Raw genomic sequence first — 23,424 nt, forward strand, 5'->3', positions numbered from 1 at the left:
TCTTTGGATCATAGTACACAAGATGCGTATGGATTGTCAAAAAAACAAAAACAAAACAAAAGAAGCAAAAAAACAGGCAGGAAAGTAGGCCTACCATCCAGAAGAATAGATATTTTTGGAACAATTCTGTTCGAACTATGAAAAAAAAAAAAGCGTCAAAAATTATGCCAGAAAGCACAATTACGCCAAGTCTGTTAACATTTGTTCAGCCACATACAGTATCTCAATTAGTACAGTACACCTGTATTAATTACAGAAAAATCCGCTGTTGAAGTGATGTGACCGCATATGAAAAAAAGGATATCCATGTAATGTCTGACCATGGCTTAAGGTTGAGAGGCAGGATACAGCCACACTAACGTGCAGCATACATCATACTGTAGTATCACACGACCACCATCACAAAGAAAGTAACCTGATTTTTGTTTGCATTCTAGACAGCCCTGCTGTCTCTTTAACAGGCAACTTCTGTCATGTCCAAGCCCTCAGGACTGGCAGTTGTCTTTTGTTATACAGTGGACTTATAACGAAGTCCTCGGGACCGATAGTTTCCTTTTGTTATATCAGAATTCTGTTATAACCAAATAAATGATAAAAATACACAGAGTGGGTGATGTTGCGACCTGAACTTTTACTTTGTTGTAACCGGAATTTTGTTATAACCGTGTTCATTATAACAGGAGTGCACTGTGTCAAAATTTTGTTATGGCCAAACAGTATTAAAAGTATGTGAAGATGTACTAATAAGTAGATAGATGATAATTTTGAGACCTGAATTTTTGCTTCATTGTTGTAACGAGAGTTTCATTATAATTGTAACTGTGCTTGTAATAGCAGAAGTGGACTGTATTAAGTTCCTACTACAGTGTCTGCGTATTTCTAACATTCTTTCCATCAGGACAGATGTGTGGTGTGGGCTCTGGCCTCTAGTCTAATTTCAAGTCCACACCATTGACTATGCCACATTTCCAGTTAGACGTCAGTTTTTCCAACCACAGAAGTGTGCAATTACTGTATACGCTGAATATTTCTAAGGTTTATATTTTTTGCGAATTTCACGAGTGGGATGCTATTCGCGAATTTAAAAACACGCTAAAGTATGAACTCTCATTCCAACATATTAAAGTGTGACATGCACACATACATGTCTCCTTTCGGTACTGTACTCCATGACAAATTCAATCACTTGCAAAATTGTCAATGAGTCCCAGTTAGCGAAAGATTACCCTTGCTAAATATATGATGTATACAGTGCACAGTTAGGTTATGTATGTGCTTACTACTCTTTTAGTGTTCAGTAGACTTTGCGTGACTGAGACTGCTGACAGAAGAGCTCATTAAGAATGGAGAGTCCAGGAGACAACACCATGGTGGTTCGGATGATGGGAGAGTTTGAGAGCTTCATCGCCAAAGATATCGGTAAGAACCAAACTTGTGATAACAGTGGCAGATCCAGAGGGGGCGCACAGTACGCATGCCCCCTCTTCATTTTTTGTTAAGACAAAAGAACTTCTAAAGAATGAATTGGGGGTGCACGCTGTCCCCCATTTAATTTTGTAAAGGCGCCTTCCCTTTACGGATATTCCTGGATCCGCCCCTGGATAAGGCTTAGGAATGATCCTGTGAGTGTGATGTTTTAGGTTTGCATTCATCCTGATGAAAAATGGAAAGAATGAATATCTTTCACAGAAATAGGGTATGAATTGCAAGTATGAGAATTACGACAAGGGCATAGTCAGTTGAATGATATTTGTAATAGACTACAACAATATTTCTATTCAGCAAAGAACAACTGATGCTATTGTTTGTCTTTGCAAATGATTTTATACCAGTGTTTCAACATTCACATTAGAAAATGCTGTGTAGTGCAATAATCTTCAGAAGTGAAGCAAAAACCAGAATAACCATCATAATGACATCATTGTAAGTGTCTGTATGATTTCATTTACACGCAACATATTCTGAAAACTAATGATGGGACTCACTGGCCCCTTTCCTTCACACGCAGAGAAGAGGAAGCGGGACCAGCATACCCGCGAGAGACAAGGTGACCTCCTGTCGGCTCGGAGCCGCATCGCCAACCTGGAGATGGAGATGGAGATGATGAAGACCAGCAGCAAGCGGGCGAGGCTGGAGGCGGACAAGGGAGAGGAGAAACTCAAAAAGCAGCTACAGGTACGCCCTTAACCCGTTGAGGATGAGTCCCGAGTATATTTGGCCAAGTGTCTGTGGGAAATGCGTGTTTGTAGCAAAATCAGTCCATCCTTAACGGGTTAAAGACCTAGTGGCATGAGGAGACATGGGTGGATTGAATCAATCTTCCTTTACTGACCGCATGAGGTACTTTCGAAAACCACTTTAATAGCCCTTGTCAGTGAATATGTGTATGGAAGCGAAAGCTCATTGGTAATGGTCGACTCCAATCGAGATTCTTCAGCTGTGTGTGTGTGCTTACAAAGGGTTCAGTGATAAAGCTGTACACAGTTTGTAAAGGAGATTCTCGATTATATCCAAGCCGGGCCAGCCTTTCCACTCCATGGTATATCCATGCTACCGGGTCTTTCACAATGATGGATTATATACTGTAGTTTCAAGTGTTTGGTGTTTGGACTGCTATTTCACTGGGGCTGGTGCATTGTATCTGCATGCAAGAGCTTGTATGGGGGCCCGGCTGCAATTTTCTTAGAGCTTTTGCGTCATTTCTTTGTACACTGTACTATGGAAATAATTTTCTGTTATAAGGTCTGTATCGAGTGTCATAGTAATATGGCAATTACAAAATGATTATCTTCACCCACTCCCTGTTGCTTCAAAATTGAACTTTTTGATATTTTGGTGAATTGGTAACAATTTTGAGAAGTTTATATAGTATGCATTTGATGCAGAATTTTGTGCTACTATATCCCATTTAGAATGAGTGCAGCTTTGCCTGTATTAACAAATGTGTCCTGCTAACTTGAAGAAACATTACCCTCTTATTGTATGACATTACCTGGTACTTTACATTTTGTGTTTTGTGTACATGATATGTCGCCTTAAAATAGACTTGATGCAAACTATCAGAGACACAGATCCCCCTTCAATTAGAATCTTACTCTCACTTGATGCCCACGCAACAGGAAAAGATGGACACCGTCGAGGAGCTTCAGCGCCAGCTTGAGTTCATCGTGAACCAGGAGAAGAGGATGAAGCGAGAGCTGGAAGAAGAGCGGAGCACCAAGGCAGGGATGCGGAGACAGTACGACGAGCAGATACAGGAACTCCGGGAGCAGAAACTCAAGTTGGAGACATTAATGCAGGATGTGAGCAGACTTCATCTCCAGATATGTAAAATTGGGAGTCTTGCCAGGGGTGCAAAAGCTCCCCCCCAAAAAAAAAAATAAATAAATAAATAAATAAATACTTTCCTGAAAGTTATAGTTTCAAGTTATATCAAAATTGCATATTATTGTTACAGTGGTTAATTAAGATTATTTCAGTTTTACAATGAAACTCCTTGGTCTGAAGAACTCAATCAAAATGACCCCAAAGTGATGCAAAAAAGTCATTGAAGGAAAGAGTAGTTAAGGTTGTTTTCATGTGACAAGTAACAAATGCATTGTGTATATCTTAGTTTTCCATGTATTGACTCAGATAGACTAATTCTGTTGTGATATATATTTCCGTAATATCATAATTTGGAATGAAATAGGTCTAAAAGCTTGAAACAACAACAACAACAACACTTCAAAAACCCATATTGCAGGTACTTGTTACAGTTGTGGGTAACCTCAAAGTTATATTTGTAGCTTGAAATTGCTGTTTTCCATTTCTCTTTATCATACTCTGATTTGGACAGTCCGATTTCTGCTGCAATGTTTCTAGTTATTGTACCGCCTTACACATATGTTTCTTTCCTATTCCTTTACAGTTTCAGATCAGCAGTCGAAATAGCATCTCCAAGCTCACCAATGACATCAACAGGTAAGTGAACAAGATACACTTCAGGGAAGTCCACAACTTGAAATTTGAGCATGTTGCAAGCTCAGAATCTGAGTATATTACAGAAATTGTATGTGTGTGCGGTGCGCACATCACGAGCACGTAGTATGCAATATTTTGCAGCTCTCTCTCTTTGTACTGCTTACATTCAATGTTATCTCTCGTTTTTGTTTTTGTTTTCACACAAATATCTAAGTACCAGGTGGTTTGATGTTTAATTATGTTTTTCACATGTTTTTCACATGTTTGAATACATTTTATTTTGAACCTGTTGCGAATTCTTGAGGATGTTGCTGGCTTTTGAGCATGTTGCAGCGACATCTTGAAGCCCCTCGTGGACCACCCTGCACTTGAAAATCAGGGTTAAAACAAAATCACTTGTCAATGCTGAAGGTTTAGTAAATCGTTTGGTGCAGTTTCCTCTATGAAAAGCTTCAAAGCGTGATTATCAGCTTCATTTAGCTTCAAATTTTCATTATCATGAGACTTTTGAAATGTTTTCAGATTGTTCTGAGCTTGATGCTTACCCCTTCTTTTCCTTGAAGTATTACTCTGTCAAATGAAACCTGGCATAGTGTTGTAAAATGTATGTGAAGGAATTTTCAGGAGTTGCTTGCAAAGTTCAGTCATGCAAGCCGCTTGTACTTTATCCTGTCAAGCATTAAAACTATGGTGGAAAAAAAAATCTTGAGTTGCAGATCAAATGTTAAACTAGGTGTGATGTGACAGGCTATATCGTATTTAGGTACCTTTTCATTGGTACTGCAGACAAACAAACAAATCTGCCAAGTCTTAAGTTGGCCTTCTTCTCCCTGTCGTCTAGGAAAGATTCGGAGATGAAGCTGTTGCGAGTGGACTTAGAGAATGCAGATGCCCAGCTCAGATATCACATGAAGTGAGTTTCACTCTGAAACACTCTTTCTTCTGTTTTGTTCATTTTGTCTTCTTTATATTTTTCCCTCCTCTTCAGGAAAGTGACAATTTATTGTATAAAACATTAGGGAAAGCTTGTCTGTGGGCTCATTTTTTTTTAATCTGTAATTATTGTAGAGCTGTACTTCAGACTCTGTCTTTGGGATAGAGCACACCTGACTTTCTTCAGGTTTAATTAAAAAAGAATACACATTACTGACAAAAGAAATTGATAAATAAAATACTGTATACGCCGTTATTTTCGCGAGGGTTTTATTTTCGCGAATTTCGCGAGCTTCGGGCTGATCGCGAAATTAAAGACACACGAAAATATTACCTCGTCATACCTTATGTACAAATTGATGACAAAATGCATCCAACGCTGGCTGGACCAGAACGCGACTGTTACACCGGCCAGTACAGTATGTACACATACTATATTACTAGTACCTACGCTACGGTGCAACCGATTGTGGCAGTGCAGTACGATGCTAAACATATTAATGTGGCTGTGCAATCTCCGTGCTACGTTACCCTAAGCGAACGAACACCGGCTCGACGTGGTTGTTGGGTGAGGCCTAGGTAGGGATGCATGTAGCCCGGCCAGACGCCGTGTGCGCAAGTTAGGATGCATGTTAGCCCGATCGACCAGACACTGTGCGCTAGCGCGACACTTGTGTATATACAGCGACAGGGCCGTGAATAATAGGATGCATGTAAAACTTTCGCTAGCGCTAGCGCAGCTCTGAAACTTTGTCGTCTATCTATTTGTTGCAACATTAGGTAGGTAAAATGTAGGCCTACTGAGTACTTGTGAATGCCGTGTGTGAGTGTCTCACTGCAAGTTCCCATAATTATTTCATTTTATAAATCTTCTACTGTGTCTTTTCTATTTTCACGTATGGGAAGTCACAATGCAAATGGAAAAACATTACGAGTACGTTAGCAAGTGTTTGAACGTCTTTCTCGGGCTTGGCAGTAGACCCTTCTACTACCTGTACTAGTATCAATCGCGAATTTAACAACACGCGAAAATGCCACTGATACCGTGATTCGCGAAAATATCTGTACGCGAAAATATTGGCGTATACAGTTTTCCAAAGCTAGTCAGTTGTACTATATAACTGGGACATGTTGTTGTGTCTTGTTTCTCGTTGTACTTGAATTAGATACAATGCACTACCAGTTTGAAATTATGTTGCAATGATCAATTGGTGTAAGTTCTGATTCATCCAGATAACGTTCCTTAAAGGTACAAAATTAAATCGATTCAACTGAACTTACTGTTTCAATTCTGAGAATGGTTCAAGGCCAATTCAGGACGCTTCATCAGCTCTTCTGATTTGATGGCAGGAAAGTGTCGTTGCCAATCGGCGCGGACGCACTACCGACGTTATATTGTTCGGAGTCAGTCATTGAGGAATTCTCCAGATGATAATTATTTAAAATATCAGGTCCCAATGTTATTATCTGTATGTCCTTATGTACACGTATATGCTTAAAAATTACTTGTGTAACTCATCTGAGCATGTCATATAGCAATCTTCATCAGTACAAGTTTTTGGTTGTAGTTTTCCAACATCAAGTCTGCCATCACCATGATACAGTTATATAAGTAAGATAAGTTATTCATACAGATTTCATCTGTTCTGCTCTATGCTTGGCAATGTATTAATCCCACTTATCAGTTGGTTTTTGATGTGTTCTTTCCTTCAAGGAGAGGCATTGATGCTTCCAGTCAGCGCAGGGCGATGGAGGAATACAAGTCAGAGCTGGTGGCTGCACAGTATAAAATAAAGGTAGGGTCAGTATTGTTATCACATCACCATACAGAAATATTGACTGATGTAAGAAGTATTCTTACCATATCATGGGAGCGCTCACCACGCAAAAAAATAAGAAATTAATATCCCTTGTCGGTAGAAAAGATAGTGTTTATACAGCTTAGATATGATTTACTAGGCATTTGTGTTATGGGAGGTAGTATTTTTGCATGTTGTTAATTTCACAAATACCAGCCAATTTGCAAAAGTCACAGAAATATAAACATCATAAAGTGCACCAGGTATACAGTATATAATACATTGTACCCAGCAGTCAAACTCTTATTCATGTACTAGAACATTTTACTCTTGCTCAATGTAGACTGCATGAAAAAGATTCACTTCATGGCAGCTGTCGCTATTGGCTGACTGTTATTGTTGTTTCTTATTTTCAATTCCGTTTCTCTTGGAAGATGTTGGAGCAGCAGATACGGGATCAGGAGGATGGTGCGGTGGTTGCTAGGGCCGTCCAGGCCAACGCTCAGAAAGTCACCAAGCTGGAGCAGGAGATCTCACGGCTCAAGCACGAGAATGCTTTCTACAGGTAGATTTGTGTGAATAGTGTCTATGGTGCTTCATATTCTTGTGAATCTTAGGTCGCTCTTTCATGATAAAGAGCACCCTCCACCTTTGGCTGTGTTTCTATGAGAAGTGCTAATTGAGACTGAGAAAACAACTACTGTATAACGAGAAATGTTCGCGTGCATTTTAATTTCGCAAATTTCGCGAGCGCCAAGATTCGCGAAATTAAAATGCACGCGAAATTTCCTATCTACACTATATGCATTGAACGCAAGAGGCAATTCGCGAAAATTTCTTGCCAGGAAATAGGCCGTCGGCTCCAATTCGCGAAAATTTCGTGCCGCGAATATATCATGTTTTACAGTATATCAAAATGTGACTTTGATAATACATGGGTGAAATTGATACCAATCAATACTTTTACTAAGTTGTCACTCAATGAATTATCCATATAAGTGAAATCAATTTGTGAGATTTGGTGTAAACATATTAAAGAAAGATGAACTTGATGACTGAGTAATTGAAGTTAAAGGTATATTAAGAATAACATACATATATATCTTGTTTTTATTTTTAGTATTCATCATGAAGAATACCGAAGAACTGAAGTCAGCAACAAATTCAGGGATATGTTTATTATGAAGTATTGCTATTCTGCTATAAACAAATTTTAAAAAGGAGTTTGAAAAGTATTACATATGCATTTTTATTGGAATATTTTCTGTTATCCCTGTGTAATCTGTGATTAAAAAAAGAATGCAATTACAAGGACAGACTGATTATTTTCTTCAGTTTGAGATTGGCATATCCATCATATGAAAAAAGTGAATGATTCATTTATGGACTTCAAACCTTCCTGTTGAAAGATTTTTTTGTAGTGCTCACCATAACCTATGACACCATTTGGCTTTCCAAGTGATCTGATGTATTTTCTGCTGTTGTTCACAAGTATTGTTGAGAAGAGTGACATGCTGCCTTCTTGCAGGGAGACCGTGGAGAACAACGCCCTTCTGAAGGAGAAGGTGACAGGGTTAGAGGCGAAGCTGGCCAGAGCCTCAGAGAGGTGCACAGAGTTTGCCCGTCTCCAGGTGGAGAACGAGGACCTGAAGGCACGGCTCCATCGGTGGGAGACCATCAGTGGGGACCAACCCAGCAGACCCAAGTAGGTACCTCCCCATTCTCCTATTTCCATGGCAACAGGGTATCGTCACTGTCGTATCACAAATTTGGCATCATATTCTGACATAATTCATACTTTCGTGGAAAAGTTGGGGATTCACCTTAAATAAGCAGGTACAAGAATATCTTGTTAGTGCTTGTCAAGCTTGGTGTATGTAAGCTCCTTCCTAGGAAGACTGTACAATGCTAGAATTGTGTGTTACATGTGAGATTATGTTAAGAAATAGAAAATATACTGATCCAAAATTTCATTGGGCAATTAGTATTCAGCAAAATCAACTCGTATACATGTATCATAGTGTGTTCTCTCAGTGCTATTGCTTCATCATAACTTTGCCAATAGCTATGAAGAGTTTGCCTGCAGCTATTGTGAAAATGCGGCATAAATGATTGGTTGCAAATGTATTCCTCTTCAATATATGATAGCGTCTGTCATTGTGTGCATACAGCCAGCATACCTACATTTTGTTTGCAAACAGTTAAAGGTCCTGTTTACCTTTGGGAGCAGTGATTTTAGAAATTTTCAAGATACCACTTTTGATGCATATGTGTAGGTCAGTTGTATCATAAAACATCCTACCGTATAAAATTTTCGCAGTAAAGCCTAAAATATAGGGAGATATCACTGCTTTTCTCAATAAACCATAACTGTAGACGGTTTAGTCTGGAAACATTTTTAGTACAAATATTGTTCACATTTTGTATATTTAGCAAGACTTATCATCGATTATACTGATTCAAATTTTTACGTTGGTTGTTTCTATCCCTAAGTCACATTTTAGAACTATTTTGAAGCACTAATGCTGTGTTTTTTATTCATCTACAAATGGTAAATTATGCCTTTAACACACACAAGGATTTTGTGGAAATGTTTGATCATCATATCATCTATCATCACCTTTTTCAAGAGGAAAAATTTGAGTGATATCCCACCTGGGAGATGAAACACTGTGCATTTGTTTATTGTGGAACATTTCTTTTCTTTTTGTGTGTGTGTTGTTGATTTTGCAAATATCAGTTAAGTTGCAGCATTTGCTACTAAAAATAGAAACACTGGGAAATATATTGTGTATGCAGTATCTGTTTATCATTTTCTGGTTGCAGGTCTCCTTCAGAAATGGTGCAGCAAATAACGGATCTCCAGAGGGGGCAAGTGAGTCTCTTGGAGCAGCAAGGACAGTATATGGCAAGGTGGGTTCGCACTCATCCCTTTTTCATGTGCTGAGCTTTCAGCTGATGGATGTTTATCATATTTAGTACCCTTTTCTTCATCCAAATGGAGAAATTATTCTCTTCATATTAAGAATATAATATTTCTTAAATTTTGTCAGCATGCTTTGTACGTGCCATTTCCCCATTCACTTCTTGTTTCCCTCAAAATTAGTACAAAATGTTATGGATCACATTCATTTCTTTGCTGCCTCTGCAGTGCTATGGAGCAATGTTCCAGATTGTATATTTAGGATGCAGATGTTAGATGCATTTATGAAAACTGTAGAAGCTTTCCTATTTAAGAAGGCTTTTTGTTAGTTAAAATTGGCATTCAGTGTAAATCTGTAGCCTACCCACGCACTTGTCATATGTTATTCTCAAGTGCAAAGATACTCAAGTGATATGCACTGTATAAAGTTGGTTGTATGATTATCTTCATGATTATCATTCACGTTTTACCCATCAAGTCCAAGGAACAGTGTTTCCATGATTTTGTGCGTAATATTTTTATAATGATTATATTTTTACTATTCATGAAATATTGCCCAATAGTCTCCTGCTGGTGACCGTTCCTCACATCCCCATAGCCATGGGTACCTTGTGATTTTATGTCACCATAGATCAAACCCTCCCCTCCCAGTACCCCAACCCCCTCCTCAACCTGCCGACTGTCTTCCCCCCTTGGGGATGAGGGGTGGCAGGAGGGATGGGGGAAGGGGGATAGGATGGATAAGATGCATATCTTCACTCAGATTCACCCTATGGGCTGGTGCCCAAGTTTGTGTGCAATCTGATTTGTGCATGTGCAGACATTAGCAGCTTTGTGATAAATCAATGCTTTCAATAAATGCACTATAAATTTCTTGTGTTTGGTGCCTACCATATGTACATCCTCCCTTTTTACTGGTATTCAGTTTTCTTTCTTTGTTCCTTTACTCTATGTTTCCTTCATTGCTTACAGTTGTATATTGATCACCTTGCTTTCTTGATCATGTGGACTTAAATTGTATACATGATCAATTCACTTGCAGTATCGAAAAGCAGATCATAGATATGGCATTAGCAGTATTGCTGCATGTTTCCAACTTGAGTATTATTAACACAGCAGTTGCTATTTCTTTGCAGAATATCTCAAGGAGTTGTACATCTCTCTCTCTTTTTACTACACACCATGACTTTCAGTGAATGCATATTTGCTAAATGTATGTTCTTCATTTTCGGGGGGGGGGGGGGGGGGTTGTTTTTGTTTTGTTTTTTGCCTCCTGCTCATCTTGTTCCCTGCTCATATTGCAACCAGTGCCCATGCAAATGAAGAGGCATACAAGGCCACCAGTGAGAAACTAGTCTCCATCAGCCAGGATCTTCTGAAGGAAAAGGAGCATAACAGGCAGCAAGATGATTTAGTCAAAAGACTGCAGAGGAGACTACTCATGCTGACTAAGGTATGATATGAATGAACGTTGTACTATTTTGTAGAGCTTTAGCAAGGAATGGATATTATCTCTTGCATTCAAAGAAGCAGATGGTGAAATGAAGCCTGAATATGTGTTAGTTTTAGGATAGGCATACAATTTACTGGAAACTCAGATTAGTTTACACACTTGACTTTCTTGGTTTTCACAGATATGAAACATAGATAGTTATTGTTTTTGTCACCTCAGTTTCTTGGGTTTGCAGTTTACACGTGAAGTAATAAAGCAGTGATCTTGATCATGTCAATCCTTGTGTAGGATGGCATAGTGCTCTCCTATGTTGGGATGTAGGAATATAACATATATAGACTGTACATCACATCATGCAGTTACCTCTAATCTGAGTTGGCTGGCAACCTCTTGTGAAGCATTGAAAAGAAGTTAAGAGTGACAGATAATAGACTAGCAAGAGGAGAGAGGGGAAGAGGAAAGGAAAATAACTGTTGGCTTTTGTTGTCACACTTTCAGAGAAGAGAAGAAGTTGCATTATTTTGCTGACAAGAATCAAGTTGTTATTGCAACTGATTGACAAATTGCCTTTAATTTGAATTAACACTGATTATTTGGTGTTCCTGAAAATAATGGGCATACATACTTGGGTTGGACTTGACCAAATGACCTCCTGAGTACTAGACAGACATCATATCCATTAGACCATAGACCACCAACCTTCTGCCCGATTGCAAGTGATGGTTTTGATCCCTTATAGCTGTAAGTACTGCATATCTATTCAAATTAATGATTCTGGCATTGATTTATGTCTATGAAGAGAAAATTGCCACTCAGTTGCAATAGAAGCAACTTAAAGCAAATGTCATTAATCCGAAGAGTTCAGTTCTGCTAAAAGCAAATTCCTTCTCTGATTCCAACCACCAGGAGCGAGACGGTATGCGCCAGATCCTCAACTCTTACGACACCGAGGTGACCCACTCCGGCTTTGAGCTTCAGGCCAACGCCCGGCTGAAACAGGCTGAAGAGAATGCCCAGGCCTGCCACCGCCAGCTCGAGCAGCTGGACGAGACGGTCAAGCAGGCCAACGCAGAGGCCGGTCAGTACCGGCTGCAGGTTCAACAGGTCAGTGTGTGCCCACGATCACTAGAAAAAAAAAAACACAAATGAAACAAAACCCAAAATAGATAAGGACTTAGAGGGCAGTCTTCATGTGTTGTTTGAATGTTAACAAAAGAGAGAGACATGTTTTGCTGTTTAAAAGTTTGCATGGTGATGTAGCTGAGGAAGAGAGCTTTGCGGTAACACCACATGTATGTAGTCTTTGAAAGGACTGATGCTTGGCGAAAGGAGAACCTAGAAAGAGGAGAGTTTAGGAGGAAATGGACATGGGGAGATTGTAAGGAAGGCAAATAGTGAAAGTCCAACAACAGCAGTGTGCTGGAATTTGAGGTTGAACTTATGAAGATCGGAGAATAGGAAACAGGGACAGTTGTAAGGAAGAATAGAATGAAAATCAGGTAAAGGGCTCAATGTCAGTGGGATGAGAAAGATGAACCAGAAAGGAGGGAAGAGAGGGAGAAGGTTGGAAAATCATGGTGGTAAGAGAAAGAAGTGATGAAGAAATGAGAAACATTTTGTTTTGGATGACAAGTTTTATTCAAGCTTTTCTTGTGGCAAATGACATCATGACTAACCAGTATCCGTGCAAGGGATTCCTGCAGAGTGCAGTAAGACACCACACTAGAATGTACAAATTGGCTTTGAGAGATAGAGTACAGTCAGGTGAATGGAACAGTAGAGGGCTGATCAAAATTGCACATTTAATAAGAGAGTTGCGGCATTGTGAAATTTTACGACTTTTCCAAATAAGTCATATTAGCTGCATCCACACATACAAAGGTGATGAGTAGATGATGTCATGGCCTTACTGCTCTCCACTTACCTTCCACAAGTCTACCATATATTTCTTTGGCATGCTTTCAAAGCAAAATTATTTTATCCTTCGTAATAAGAACATTTTTTTGTTGTTGCAATAGCCCAGTAATGTTGTCTTCTGTATTTAGGAGGCAAAGGGTGTAAGTTTCTGAATCATTGACCAAAAACATTAATCGTGATTTTGATATTTTGTGCATGAACAACAGGAGAGCTGGGAGTTGGTGATAAGAAAGTGCTAAGAAGGATAACATCTCTTCCATACCTTATAAAGCATCACATCATCTTTTACTAGACTACCCAGACAGTAATGGTATAAGATGCTTGGTGACCCTGGCAACAAGAACCGATAGTATCACTTTTCTCAGTCCTCTCAATCTTTGCCTCTCCTTCCTTCGTGCGTGCAGCTGCAGCTAGAGCTGAGGCATGTGCGAGAGGAGCTGACCAGCGCCCAGGCAGCCATTGGTAAGAAGGACGCCCTCTCTGGCGTCATCCCGTCGGACGAGGTGGAGGAGCTGAGGGGGAAGGTGGCAGCACTGGAAGAGAGATGCAAGACTCTGGCTGAGAGGAACGAGAGTCTAGAGCTGCACATGGAAAGGAGTGCACTGAAGGTAACCCTCTCTCTCTCTCTCTTTCTCAGAACACTAGCTTTGGGGACAAGACCTCGTATCTCCAAAAGTCAAATGTTCAGGAGAGCTAAAAAGCATGGCAGCTAAAGCACTATAACAAATAAGATCACCTTTCCTTTGGCGTGCCGTGGTAGCTTCATTTCTGGGGTAAGATAGCTAGGATTTGGACAAGACATCTTTTAACTAATTGTCTGACAATTAATCCCAAAAAGTGTTTTTCACCAAAAATGGTCTTGTCAGTTACCCCAACAACACGCCAGTACTCTTGAACTTGTGCCCTCAATTGAAGTCTCGATCAACGGCTTGTCGATATGACAAATCAATGCATGTCTCCATCAATGTCAGTGTTCACACGACAAAACAATATATTGCAAATTGTGATAGCAGAATCATGTAAGATGGGGTGCTTTGTTAAAAATTACATCGTGGTGTCCTTTGTAAGTGTATGTGTTTGTGCATGTGTGTTAAGATGTGTATGTGTGTGTCTATTGGGAATGCTGATGGCAAGTCTGACTGTGGGAGCCCATTGTACAAATTACAGTACTTTGTAGCTACATTGAACCAAACATTGTGTCACTGTCACACATAAATGAAAAGTGCATGCACGTGCACACACACAAACATTTTTGATAAAGGGTAAAAAATTACGGAAACAAGTGCAAAGTTGCAGAGATAACCAAAGATTGAGACCTTTTCTATTAATGTACACAATGACAGAAGAAAGATTTAGATTGTCTTATTTGTCTGAGTTTGAGTATTTTTTATGCCTCTGCCAACGAAGTGGCCAGAGGCATTATGTTTTCGGGTCGTCCGTCCGTCCGTACGTACGTACGTACATCTGTCCGTCCGTCCGTACATCCATCCCGTTTTGTTTTTGTCGATATCTCAAGAACCGTATGGTGGTTTTACATCAAACTTGGTATGAGGGTATATCATGGGGGGATAATACTTTGTTTGGATTTTAGGGTCACGGGGTCAAGGGTCAAAGGTCAAGTCAAAAAGTTGAAATTTCATGTTTTTCTCCATATCTCGCAAATGGTTCAAGGTGTCTTCATGGAACTTAGTATATATGCATGCAGGGCTTGCCCTTAACTTTTTTTTTTTAGGTGGCCAGCCGGGCCACTTAACCATGATTTTGGGTGGCCAAATGCAATTTTAGGTGGCCCGGATGCTTTGTCAGTTTTTCATGTTGCAATCGAAGGGCGTGTATTATTGCATAATACAACAAAAATTAGTAGCTTACACTGCAGACCGTTATATATGCTTTATTGTTATGGTTTAAAGATTCCTACATAACTTTTTTTAAATCACTTGCTTGGTCGGGCAAGCAGATTTGCAAATTATTACAAAACATTTGCCCGAACAGGAATTTCATTTGCCCGAAAAAAAAATCAGGAAATATAAATAGTGCAAAAAAAAATCATTTGCATGTCAAGGTTTTAATGAAAAAAAAAAAGAAAGTGAAGTTGATAAAAAGAAAGAAATAGGATATTTGAGGCCAATTACTAGTATCAGGGCTTCATTTTTTAGGAGGACTAGTACCGCGCTCCTCAGCACTCCTTATCCCCCCCCCCCCCCCAGTAGCCTACATAAACCACCTGCGTAGGGCCCAAGACTCCGCCTGCACCTGGAGAAATAATCTAATTAATCACAGAGCCTATTACTGAGACCAAAATTTTTTCTTCTTGTTTACATAAATGCTTTTAATTGGTTATTCCACTTCTCCTCTACCTGACTCCTTTCATCAGGCACTAGTACTCATTTCACTCTTATCTTTCCCCACCCTGGCCTCGATCCTATATGAAAAAAAAGGATTAAAAAAACAACACACACACATATTGCAACACACAACAAAAACCTCTTCCCTACAGCTTTTAACACATTCCTGATTTCAGTGTTTCTATCAGGTGAAACAGAATATTTTAATACAAGAATAAAACAACAGTATAGGTATTGATTGAAACTCGACACCCATTCATGCCAGCCAGGCCAGGCTGCCATGTACTTCAAAGCACATTCCGACAGCTGGCTGGCAAAACCACATGGCAAAGGAATTTGTGCGCCCGTGTGAATTGCTCGATGGATATGGAGGGCCTGGGAGCATGGGTGATTAGTCTGTGAGCTATCAAAAGCAGACCTTTTGAACAATTGAAAACGTCATGATACTGTTTTGTTTTCCTTTTGGCCTCAAAGAAAAACATTAAAAAGACGAGTTGAGTATCACGAGTACATCGCCATGCAAAAAGATTACTACACTCATGTCATGACAAGAAATGAATAAATATTCCAAGACAAAAACAAAGCAGCCTCAGGTACCTATAGACGGTGACATCGAGATGCCATGCATCGATTCACCATGCACGTTGGGGAGCAACATGTTGGAGTTGGCAGGGAGGGGTGATCCTGGGGGTGTTTCATCATTTGTCAGCGCTGACAACTTGAATCACCATAGTAGCAGTCAGTGACCAGAGCATCTCAGCCAATCAAAACCAAGGATTTTGCTTAAATTGGTCAGCACCAACAGTTGTCAGCGCTGACAAGCGTTGATGAAACACCCCCTGGAGTTTGTGAGAACTTCCCGAGTGACAATCTCAAAGCATTGTGTGTCTCACGCCCTGAAATCTGCGTGCTAGTTCTCAATTCGAAGGAAGTTTACCTCTGATCTGTTGAGTTGTTTTTGCTGAATCTTAGGAGCTTATCATGCCTGAAGTTCCAATGGAAGGTTGCCAAAAATTTCATATTCACAAAGCTTCAGAAATTTCTGAAACATTGCCTACTATATTCATTTGATATGGCAAATTTAGAGGGTACAAATCAATGTGGATGATGATCATCTACATCCGATGATCATTTGCATCCTCAAAATTTGACATTTCAAATGCGTTAAGAATCTTTCAGTAATTTATTTTAGGCTGTTGATGCAGCAGTAAAGATGTCAGAAATTTCATATGAACTTGAATATTAGTCAGGATAAAGACAAACAAAAATTTCTGCACAAAACAAATACAATTCTTTTATTGTCACTGGAAGTCAAATCTGTGTTTTCACAAAAAATTTGACACTCTACTAACACCTCAAAACCGCAGGAGAGTGATTTTAAGGAGCTTAAATGAAAGAAATAAAGAATCATTACGTTTGTAATCCTGGGTCTTCGCCCTGATAATTCGCTTTGATAATTAAACATTCTTTCCCTGTTCATCTCCAAGATCCCAGCAAAGAGATTTTTCTCACTGGGGAAAATCTCTTTGGACCCCAGACAGTTCATGACCTCCAAGAATGCGCCAGTACGCGCGGTTTCTTCTGTTGATTGGTCTCTCTGTCTCTCCACCCCTCCCCATTCCCCAGTCTGGCACCTTGGCATCGTGGATTTTTTTTTTTCTGGGTGAACTTGCTGTTCACCACTCTTTACTACTATATCTATCTGAATACCAGGTATGCACTGTGCTATGCTCTACCACATGTGGAGCATGCACCAATCGACTCGCCTGCTGGCAGCTTACCGCGAGCAGAAAACGGCAGACAGTTTCTTCTGTAGCCGTTACTTTTTACTGCCGAAATACTGGCTTTATCACCACACATTACTCGGCGAGACACACACTGTGTATTGGAATATACATGGATTTGCTTCTGTACGAATATTGGTGCTGCACGGAGTAAGTGTTTGACAGTTTCTGAAATCGTGACATCGCTAGACAGTCGTTAGTTTTAGGCTTGCGTATGCGTGATTTCATGGATTTGTTGGGGGGAAAATATGGGGAAAAAGGCTACCCAGTCGGTGTGTCATGACTATTAATGGCCTTAAGATTTTTTAGTGGCCAACCGGGCCACAGAATGGTCACTTTTTGGTGGCCCGGAGCGATTTTTAGTGGCCAATGGCACCCGGGCCACTGCTAAAGTCGAGCCCTGTGCGTGTACCGATGGGCAGTGATTATCTAGGGAAGTTGGGGGTCAGGGGTCAAAGGTCAGGGGGTCAAAGGTCAGGGTCAACTCCTCAAAATATCCCTACTTTCCTTATATTTATGCAGTGCCTGAAGGATTTTATCTTTACTTAATGTATGCATGTATTACCCAATATAATATATTCTGTGGGAAGTTTCTTGCCAAAAGGTCAAAGGTCAAAGGTCAAAAGGTCAAGTGAAAGTGCAAAAATGCACTTTTTCCTCCATGTCTCGAAAGTAACTCAAGGTATCATAATGAAACTTACATATTTATGCATGTTCTACCTAACAGTGATTCTCTTTGGAACTGTGAGGTCAAAGATCAAAGGCCAGGTTTAGATAATACTATTTTACCATTTGATACTGAAATCATACTTTTTCTCAATACCTTGAAAATTACTCAATGCATAAACTTATAAAAGGGTCAAAAGTCAAGTAAAAATCATCAGTTCCCCAAATGCCTGCACTCTGACGTTTTAATCATTCATCCAATTGAACCTAGTTCTAGGAAAGTGAACATTCAGCACATTTGTGGCAAACCTGTCATTTTAATATTTTGCCAATTGTGTGAAACTGTCATCACACATTGTCAAGACAGTGTACTATAGACCTATTAGGAGAACCATGCATTATGGCAGAGGCATACCAGTCGCCTTAGCAACATTTCTAGTTTCTGTTTGATTTTGGTGAATTTTGAACCATATAATTAGACGCACCTGTCATTGTAGTATCCGTTAATGCAGTCACATTTCTAAAAGGATATTACAATCATGTTTAATGCACACTAAAGTAGCCTACATGTCATCAAACGAACAGGGATCATTGTTTTACATCTCATCAAAAATTAACCCTATCATTTTTTAAACTGAAATGCATGAGTCAAATCATTGATTATATTCTAAGTGTGATCAGATATCATGCAGCTACATGTACCATTTAGCCAGTAGCAGTGCTGGATGACAAGGAGAAAATAATACAAACATTAATTAATTAATCAGTTTATTAAGTAGTAGTAGTAGCAGTAGTAGTAGTAGTAATAATAATGATAATAATAATAATAATAATAATAATAATAATAATAACAATAGCAATAATAATAGTGATAATGATGATAATGATAATAATAATAATAATAATAATAATAATAATAATAATAATAATAATTATTATTATTATCATTATTATTATTATTATTATTATTATTATAATTATTATTATTATTATTAATATTATGATGATAATAATAATGATGATGATAATGATAATAATAATAATAATAATAATAATAATAATAATAATAATAATAATCACACTGGTGACCGTTCCTCACAGCACCACAGCCATGGTTGCTTTGTGATTTTATGTCACCAGAGATTAAACCCTCCCTTCCCAGTACCTTACCAATCTCTGACCTGATGTTGTCCCCTTCCCTTCAGAAGAGGGTGATGGAAGGAGGAGAGGGGGGAAATGGGGGGAGAAGATGCACACTTTCACCCAGGCTCATTCTTCTGGCAATCTGCCAGAGTTTCTGTGAGTTCTGGTTTTGCATGTGCAAACATTCCATGGCAAGTTCAATTCTACTTTGAATGACGCATGCCCGATAATTCTTAACATTATTTAGGGTAGTCACATATATATTGTTAAATTTTATTGCCTCTTTTTCCTCTCTGATATCCTTCATTGCTTTATCAAGATGTGCATAATTGATTCATGTTGACCTTTTTCTTTCTTTACTCTTTAAAAATGGTGGCTTCCTGGAAATAATCCTACTAGATTTAAAAAAAAAAAAAATCTGTAAATTGTAATGCACACACTGGTCGATGTTGTGAAATATCCCTTTGGTAGAACCATATTGCTGGTAAACCACATAGGAAGCAAGACCTGAGCAGAGATATACATGCATGTTTGATCACATTTATGTCAAGCACTGTGATCATGCGTGAAGACCATCTTATGAAATGTTCAGCTCACACGTCACTTTAATCAGAAATCACTTTAATCTCAATCTGAACAGGGAGACTATGACCCCACCAAGACCAAGATCCTGTCCTTCAGCATGAACCCTGCTGCTGTTGCTAAGAAACAGAAGGGGGAGGAGCTAGAGAAACTCCGGGCGGAGTGCGAGACCCTGAGGCAGCGAGTGAGGGTGCTGGAAGAGTCCGGAGACAGAGGAGATACGGAGGTCATCGCTAATAAGATCAAGGAGGAGCAAACGCGAGCAGTACAGGGTTGGTTTTTTTTTTCCCTCCACCTCATTATCATATCCAGAATTTGTGATGATTATTGTCATTGTCATCAGCTTCACCATCGGCATTATCATCATGTTATTTGTTGTTTTTCTAATTGCCATCCTCATCAACACCAACACCATCATCATCGTCATCATCAACGCTATCATTTTCATTGTCACTAGCCTTGTCAATCCTGTCATCACCATTATCATATCACCATTATTAGCATTATCACGATAATCATCATTACTGTATAAGTTGTTATTTTTGCGTGGGTTTAATTTTTGTGAATATCACTAATAACAGTTGGATCGCAAATTTAACAACATGCAAAAAGGTCTTGGGTGCCAGTGCATTTATTTTAGCGTCTGCGTCAATTCACGAAAACAACATTTCGCAAAAATATCTGTGACCTCCTCATGTGCGAATATATCTGTACGCGAAAATAACAGCATGTACAGTACTATGTAGTCATCATCCGCAACAGCAGCAATGCCACCATCCACAAGATGATGACACTTCTTGCTGTGCAGGGTCTGAGAAGCTCCAAAAACTATCTTGATTTGATATCTGCTATAAACTGGTGATATTGATCGTAGTCCAATGATTTGCCAAGAGTAATCTCATGACCAGTGTGTTATTTTGCCTAAAGGCCACACTCTACTTTTTACCGATCATTAGCTCACCTGAGCCAAAGGCTCAAGTGAGCTATTGCGATCGCCCTTCGTCCGGCGTCCGTCGTGCGTCGTGCGTCGTGCGTCGTCCGTCGTCCGTCGTCCGTCGTGCGTAAACTTTTTACATTTTCATCTTCTTCTTGAAAACCCCAAGACCGATTTTCATCAAACTTGGCAGGTAGCATCCCTAGGGGGTTAGGAACTTAATTTGTTAAAATGGGCACCATGCCCCACCCAGGGGGCCCCCAGGGGGGCCCAAACCCCCCAAAATTAAGGAATCTGTAAAAATCTTCTTCTCTAGAACCAGAAGTGATAGAGCTAAGTTAATACTATGAGTTAGTACATTGATGACTGTAGTTTCAAGTTTGTTCATGGCAGAATCAGGGGTGCCCCCCTTGGGACCCAGGGGAGGGGGGTGGGGAGGGGTTCTAATGGGGCCTAAATTGTACATTTTCATCTTCTTCTTGAGAACCCCATGACCCATTTTCACCAAACTTGGCAGGTAGCATCCCTAGGGGGTTAGGAACTCAATTTGTTAAGATGGGCACCGTGCCCCACCCAGGGGGCCCCTAGGGGGCCCAAACCCCCCAAAATTAAGGAATCTGTAAAAATCTTCTTCTCTAGAACCAGAGGTGATAGAGCTAAGTTAATACTATGAGTTAGTACATTGATGACTGTAGTTTCAAGTTTGTTCATGGCAGAATCAGGGGTGCCCCCCTTGTGACCCAGGGGAGGGGGGTGAGGAGGGGTCCTAATGGGGCCTAAATTGTACATTTTTATCTTCTTCTTGAGAACCCCATTACCTATTTTCACCAAACATGGCAGGTAGCATCCCTAAGGGATTAGGATCTCAATTTGTTAAAATGGGCACCATGCCCCACCCAGGGGGCCCCCAGGGGGCCCAAACTCCCAAAATGAAAGAATCTTTAAAAATCTTCTCTAGAATTAGAAGTTATAGAGCTAAGATGAAATACTATGAGTGAGTTCATTAATGACTGTAGTTTCAAGTTTGTTCATAGGAGATCCAGGGGTGCCCATTTGGGGGGCAGGGGTGGGTGGTTGGGAAGGTCCAAATGGGGGCCTGAATTGTACATTTTCATCTTCTTCCTGAAAACCTCATAATGGATTTTCGTCAAACTTGGCAGGTAGCATCCCTAGGGGGTCAGGATCTCAATTTATCAAAATGGGCACCATGCCCCACCCAGAGGGCCCCAGGGGACCCCAATCCCCCTAAATTAAGGAATCTTAAAAAATTTGGCCCTTATTGTACATTTTCATCTTCTACTTGAGAATGCCTGGTCAAATTTTGGTAGAGCTGTGAATAATTTAGATTAGTGACCGCGTGAAAGGTGAACTTGCGATACTCAGGTGAGCGCTAGACCCGCGGGTCTCTTGTTAGTGTACTAATGACCAGTACTAACAACTGATAGTCTGCGCTTAATTGCATTGACTGTGTATTACAAATGCATTGCAGTTGGGTGATTCTGTTAGCTCGGAGTTGGTATGTACTGGCCTGGGAATCTTGCAAAAATAGCCGCAATGGAACTAAAATTCTGTCACCATTTTCAAAACAAATAATGCACACAACTTTGTTAGCTGTTAGTAAAATTATCCACCCTGCGTGACTTTGTAACAGTTGGATGAACATGCTCATCACCACCTCTAGTGTTTCTGACTGTGCTATAGTTACCATCAGGTGGATAATTCTCACTAACACCGTCTGTAAGTGTAGAGTGCATTACTTGTGTACCATCTCTCTGTCCATCTCTTTCAATCAGATGTGAAGAAGGAGCTAGAGCTCTCCGAGCTCCGCAACCAGCGTCTCAAGGAGGTCTTCTCGCAAAAGATCCAGGAGTTCCGGCAGGCCTGCTACCGACTCACCGGTTACCGCATCGACAACCCCACCAACAACCAGTACAAGCTGCTGTCTATGTATGCAGAGACGCCAAACGATATCTTACACTTTCAGGTCAGTTGAATAATGCTTTGTAAGACTACAGTAGTCTGCAGGTACAGCAGACACCTTTGGCATACAGTGGCTTGGGCATTTAAAACAAATGCAATGCTTGATAATGCAACTAAAGCTTAGTGGTGGGTGGTTTTGCAGTACACCATACAATATTCTTTCTTGTATGTAAGTGTGGTCCTGAAAAGGTCCTGAAAATCATATAGCATGTGAGAGAATGAGCAAAGACCATACAAGACCTATCAAGGCTGATTCTCCTAAATATGTTGTGGACAAAACCTGTTTGATTTTTTCAAAGCTTGATTTGTAAACTTGGAGACTATGATTTAGCATTTGACCTTTACTTCAGCATTGTACAGTGGACTCCTGTTATAACGAAGTCCTTTGGACCAGCTGATTTCTTTAATTATATCGAAATTTCGTTATGATTGAACAAATGAACAATAAAAATACATAAAGCGAATAATGTTACAGCCTGAATTTTTACTTTGTTGTAACCGGAATTTCATTATAATCGTGTTCATTATAACAGTAGTGCACTGTATTCCCATCTATCTCATTTGCATAGATGACACCAACTGGTGAGATGAATCTCCTGGAGAATGACTTCTCATCCACACTCACTGATATGGTGGAGGAGTTCCTGCTCCGTGGTGACAGCATTCCAGCATTCCTGAGCTCAGTGACCCTTGACCTCTTCAATCGCCAGACAGTCATGAGGTAATTGGAGCCACAGAAAATCCAGATGGACTTCATATAACTATTTCCCCAAGTGAAATCAAACCTTAAGTGGAATGAAGATCATCTGTTGGTAAAGGCATCTGAATGTCAGTGACAAAATGACAAGTTTCAGCATTATGTGGACCTTGGATGATATCCTGGAGTAAGCTGCCCTTTTCACACTTCTCCAATCTGCCATGCTATGGTTTTAGGCAAACCCTGGACTATGATTCCCATTTCAGACTTTGCCTATACATGCAGGAGCTGTGTGATTGGAGGTG

General features: G+C 40.0%; 1 protein-coding gene across 1 annotated transcript; it reads left to right on the plus strand.

The window, feature by feature from the left end:
* The first annotated feature begins 1,343 nt into the window (after window positions 1-1,343).
* LOC139718839 (mitotic spindle assembly checkpoint protein MAD1-like) lies at window positions 1,344-23,147 on the plus strand. The gene is made up of 15 exons (XM_071630303.1): window positions 1,344-1,419; window positions 2,009-2,175; window positions 3,120-3,302; window positions 3,911-3,963; window positions 4,805-4,876; window positions 6,611-6,692; window positions 7,130-7,260; window positions 8,224-8,400; window positions 9,522-9,608; window positions 10,927-11,071; window positions 11,978-12,175; window positions 13,393-13,596; window positions 19,567-19,780; window positions 22,236-22,426; window positions 22,992-23,147. Exons 1-15 carry the CDS (start codon window positions 1,344-1,346, stop codon window positions 23,145-23,147), a joined length of 2,136 nt encoding a protein of 711 aa, XP_071486404.1.
* The last annotated feature ends 277 nt before the right edge of the window (window positions 23,148-23,424 follow it).

This window comes from Diadema antillarum, unplaced genomic scaffold (assembly GCF_040938485.1).
Source record: "Diadema antillarum isolate AM-2024a unplaced genomic scaffold, OU_Dant_1.0 scf00000100, whole genome shotgun sequence".
Lineage (NCBI taxonomy): Eukaryota > Metazoa > Echinodermata > Echinoidea > Diadematoida > Diadematidae > Diadema > Diadema antillarum.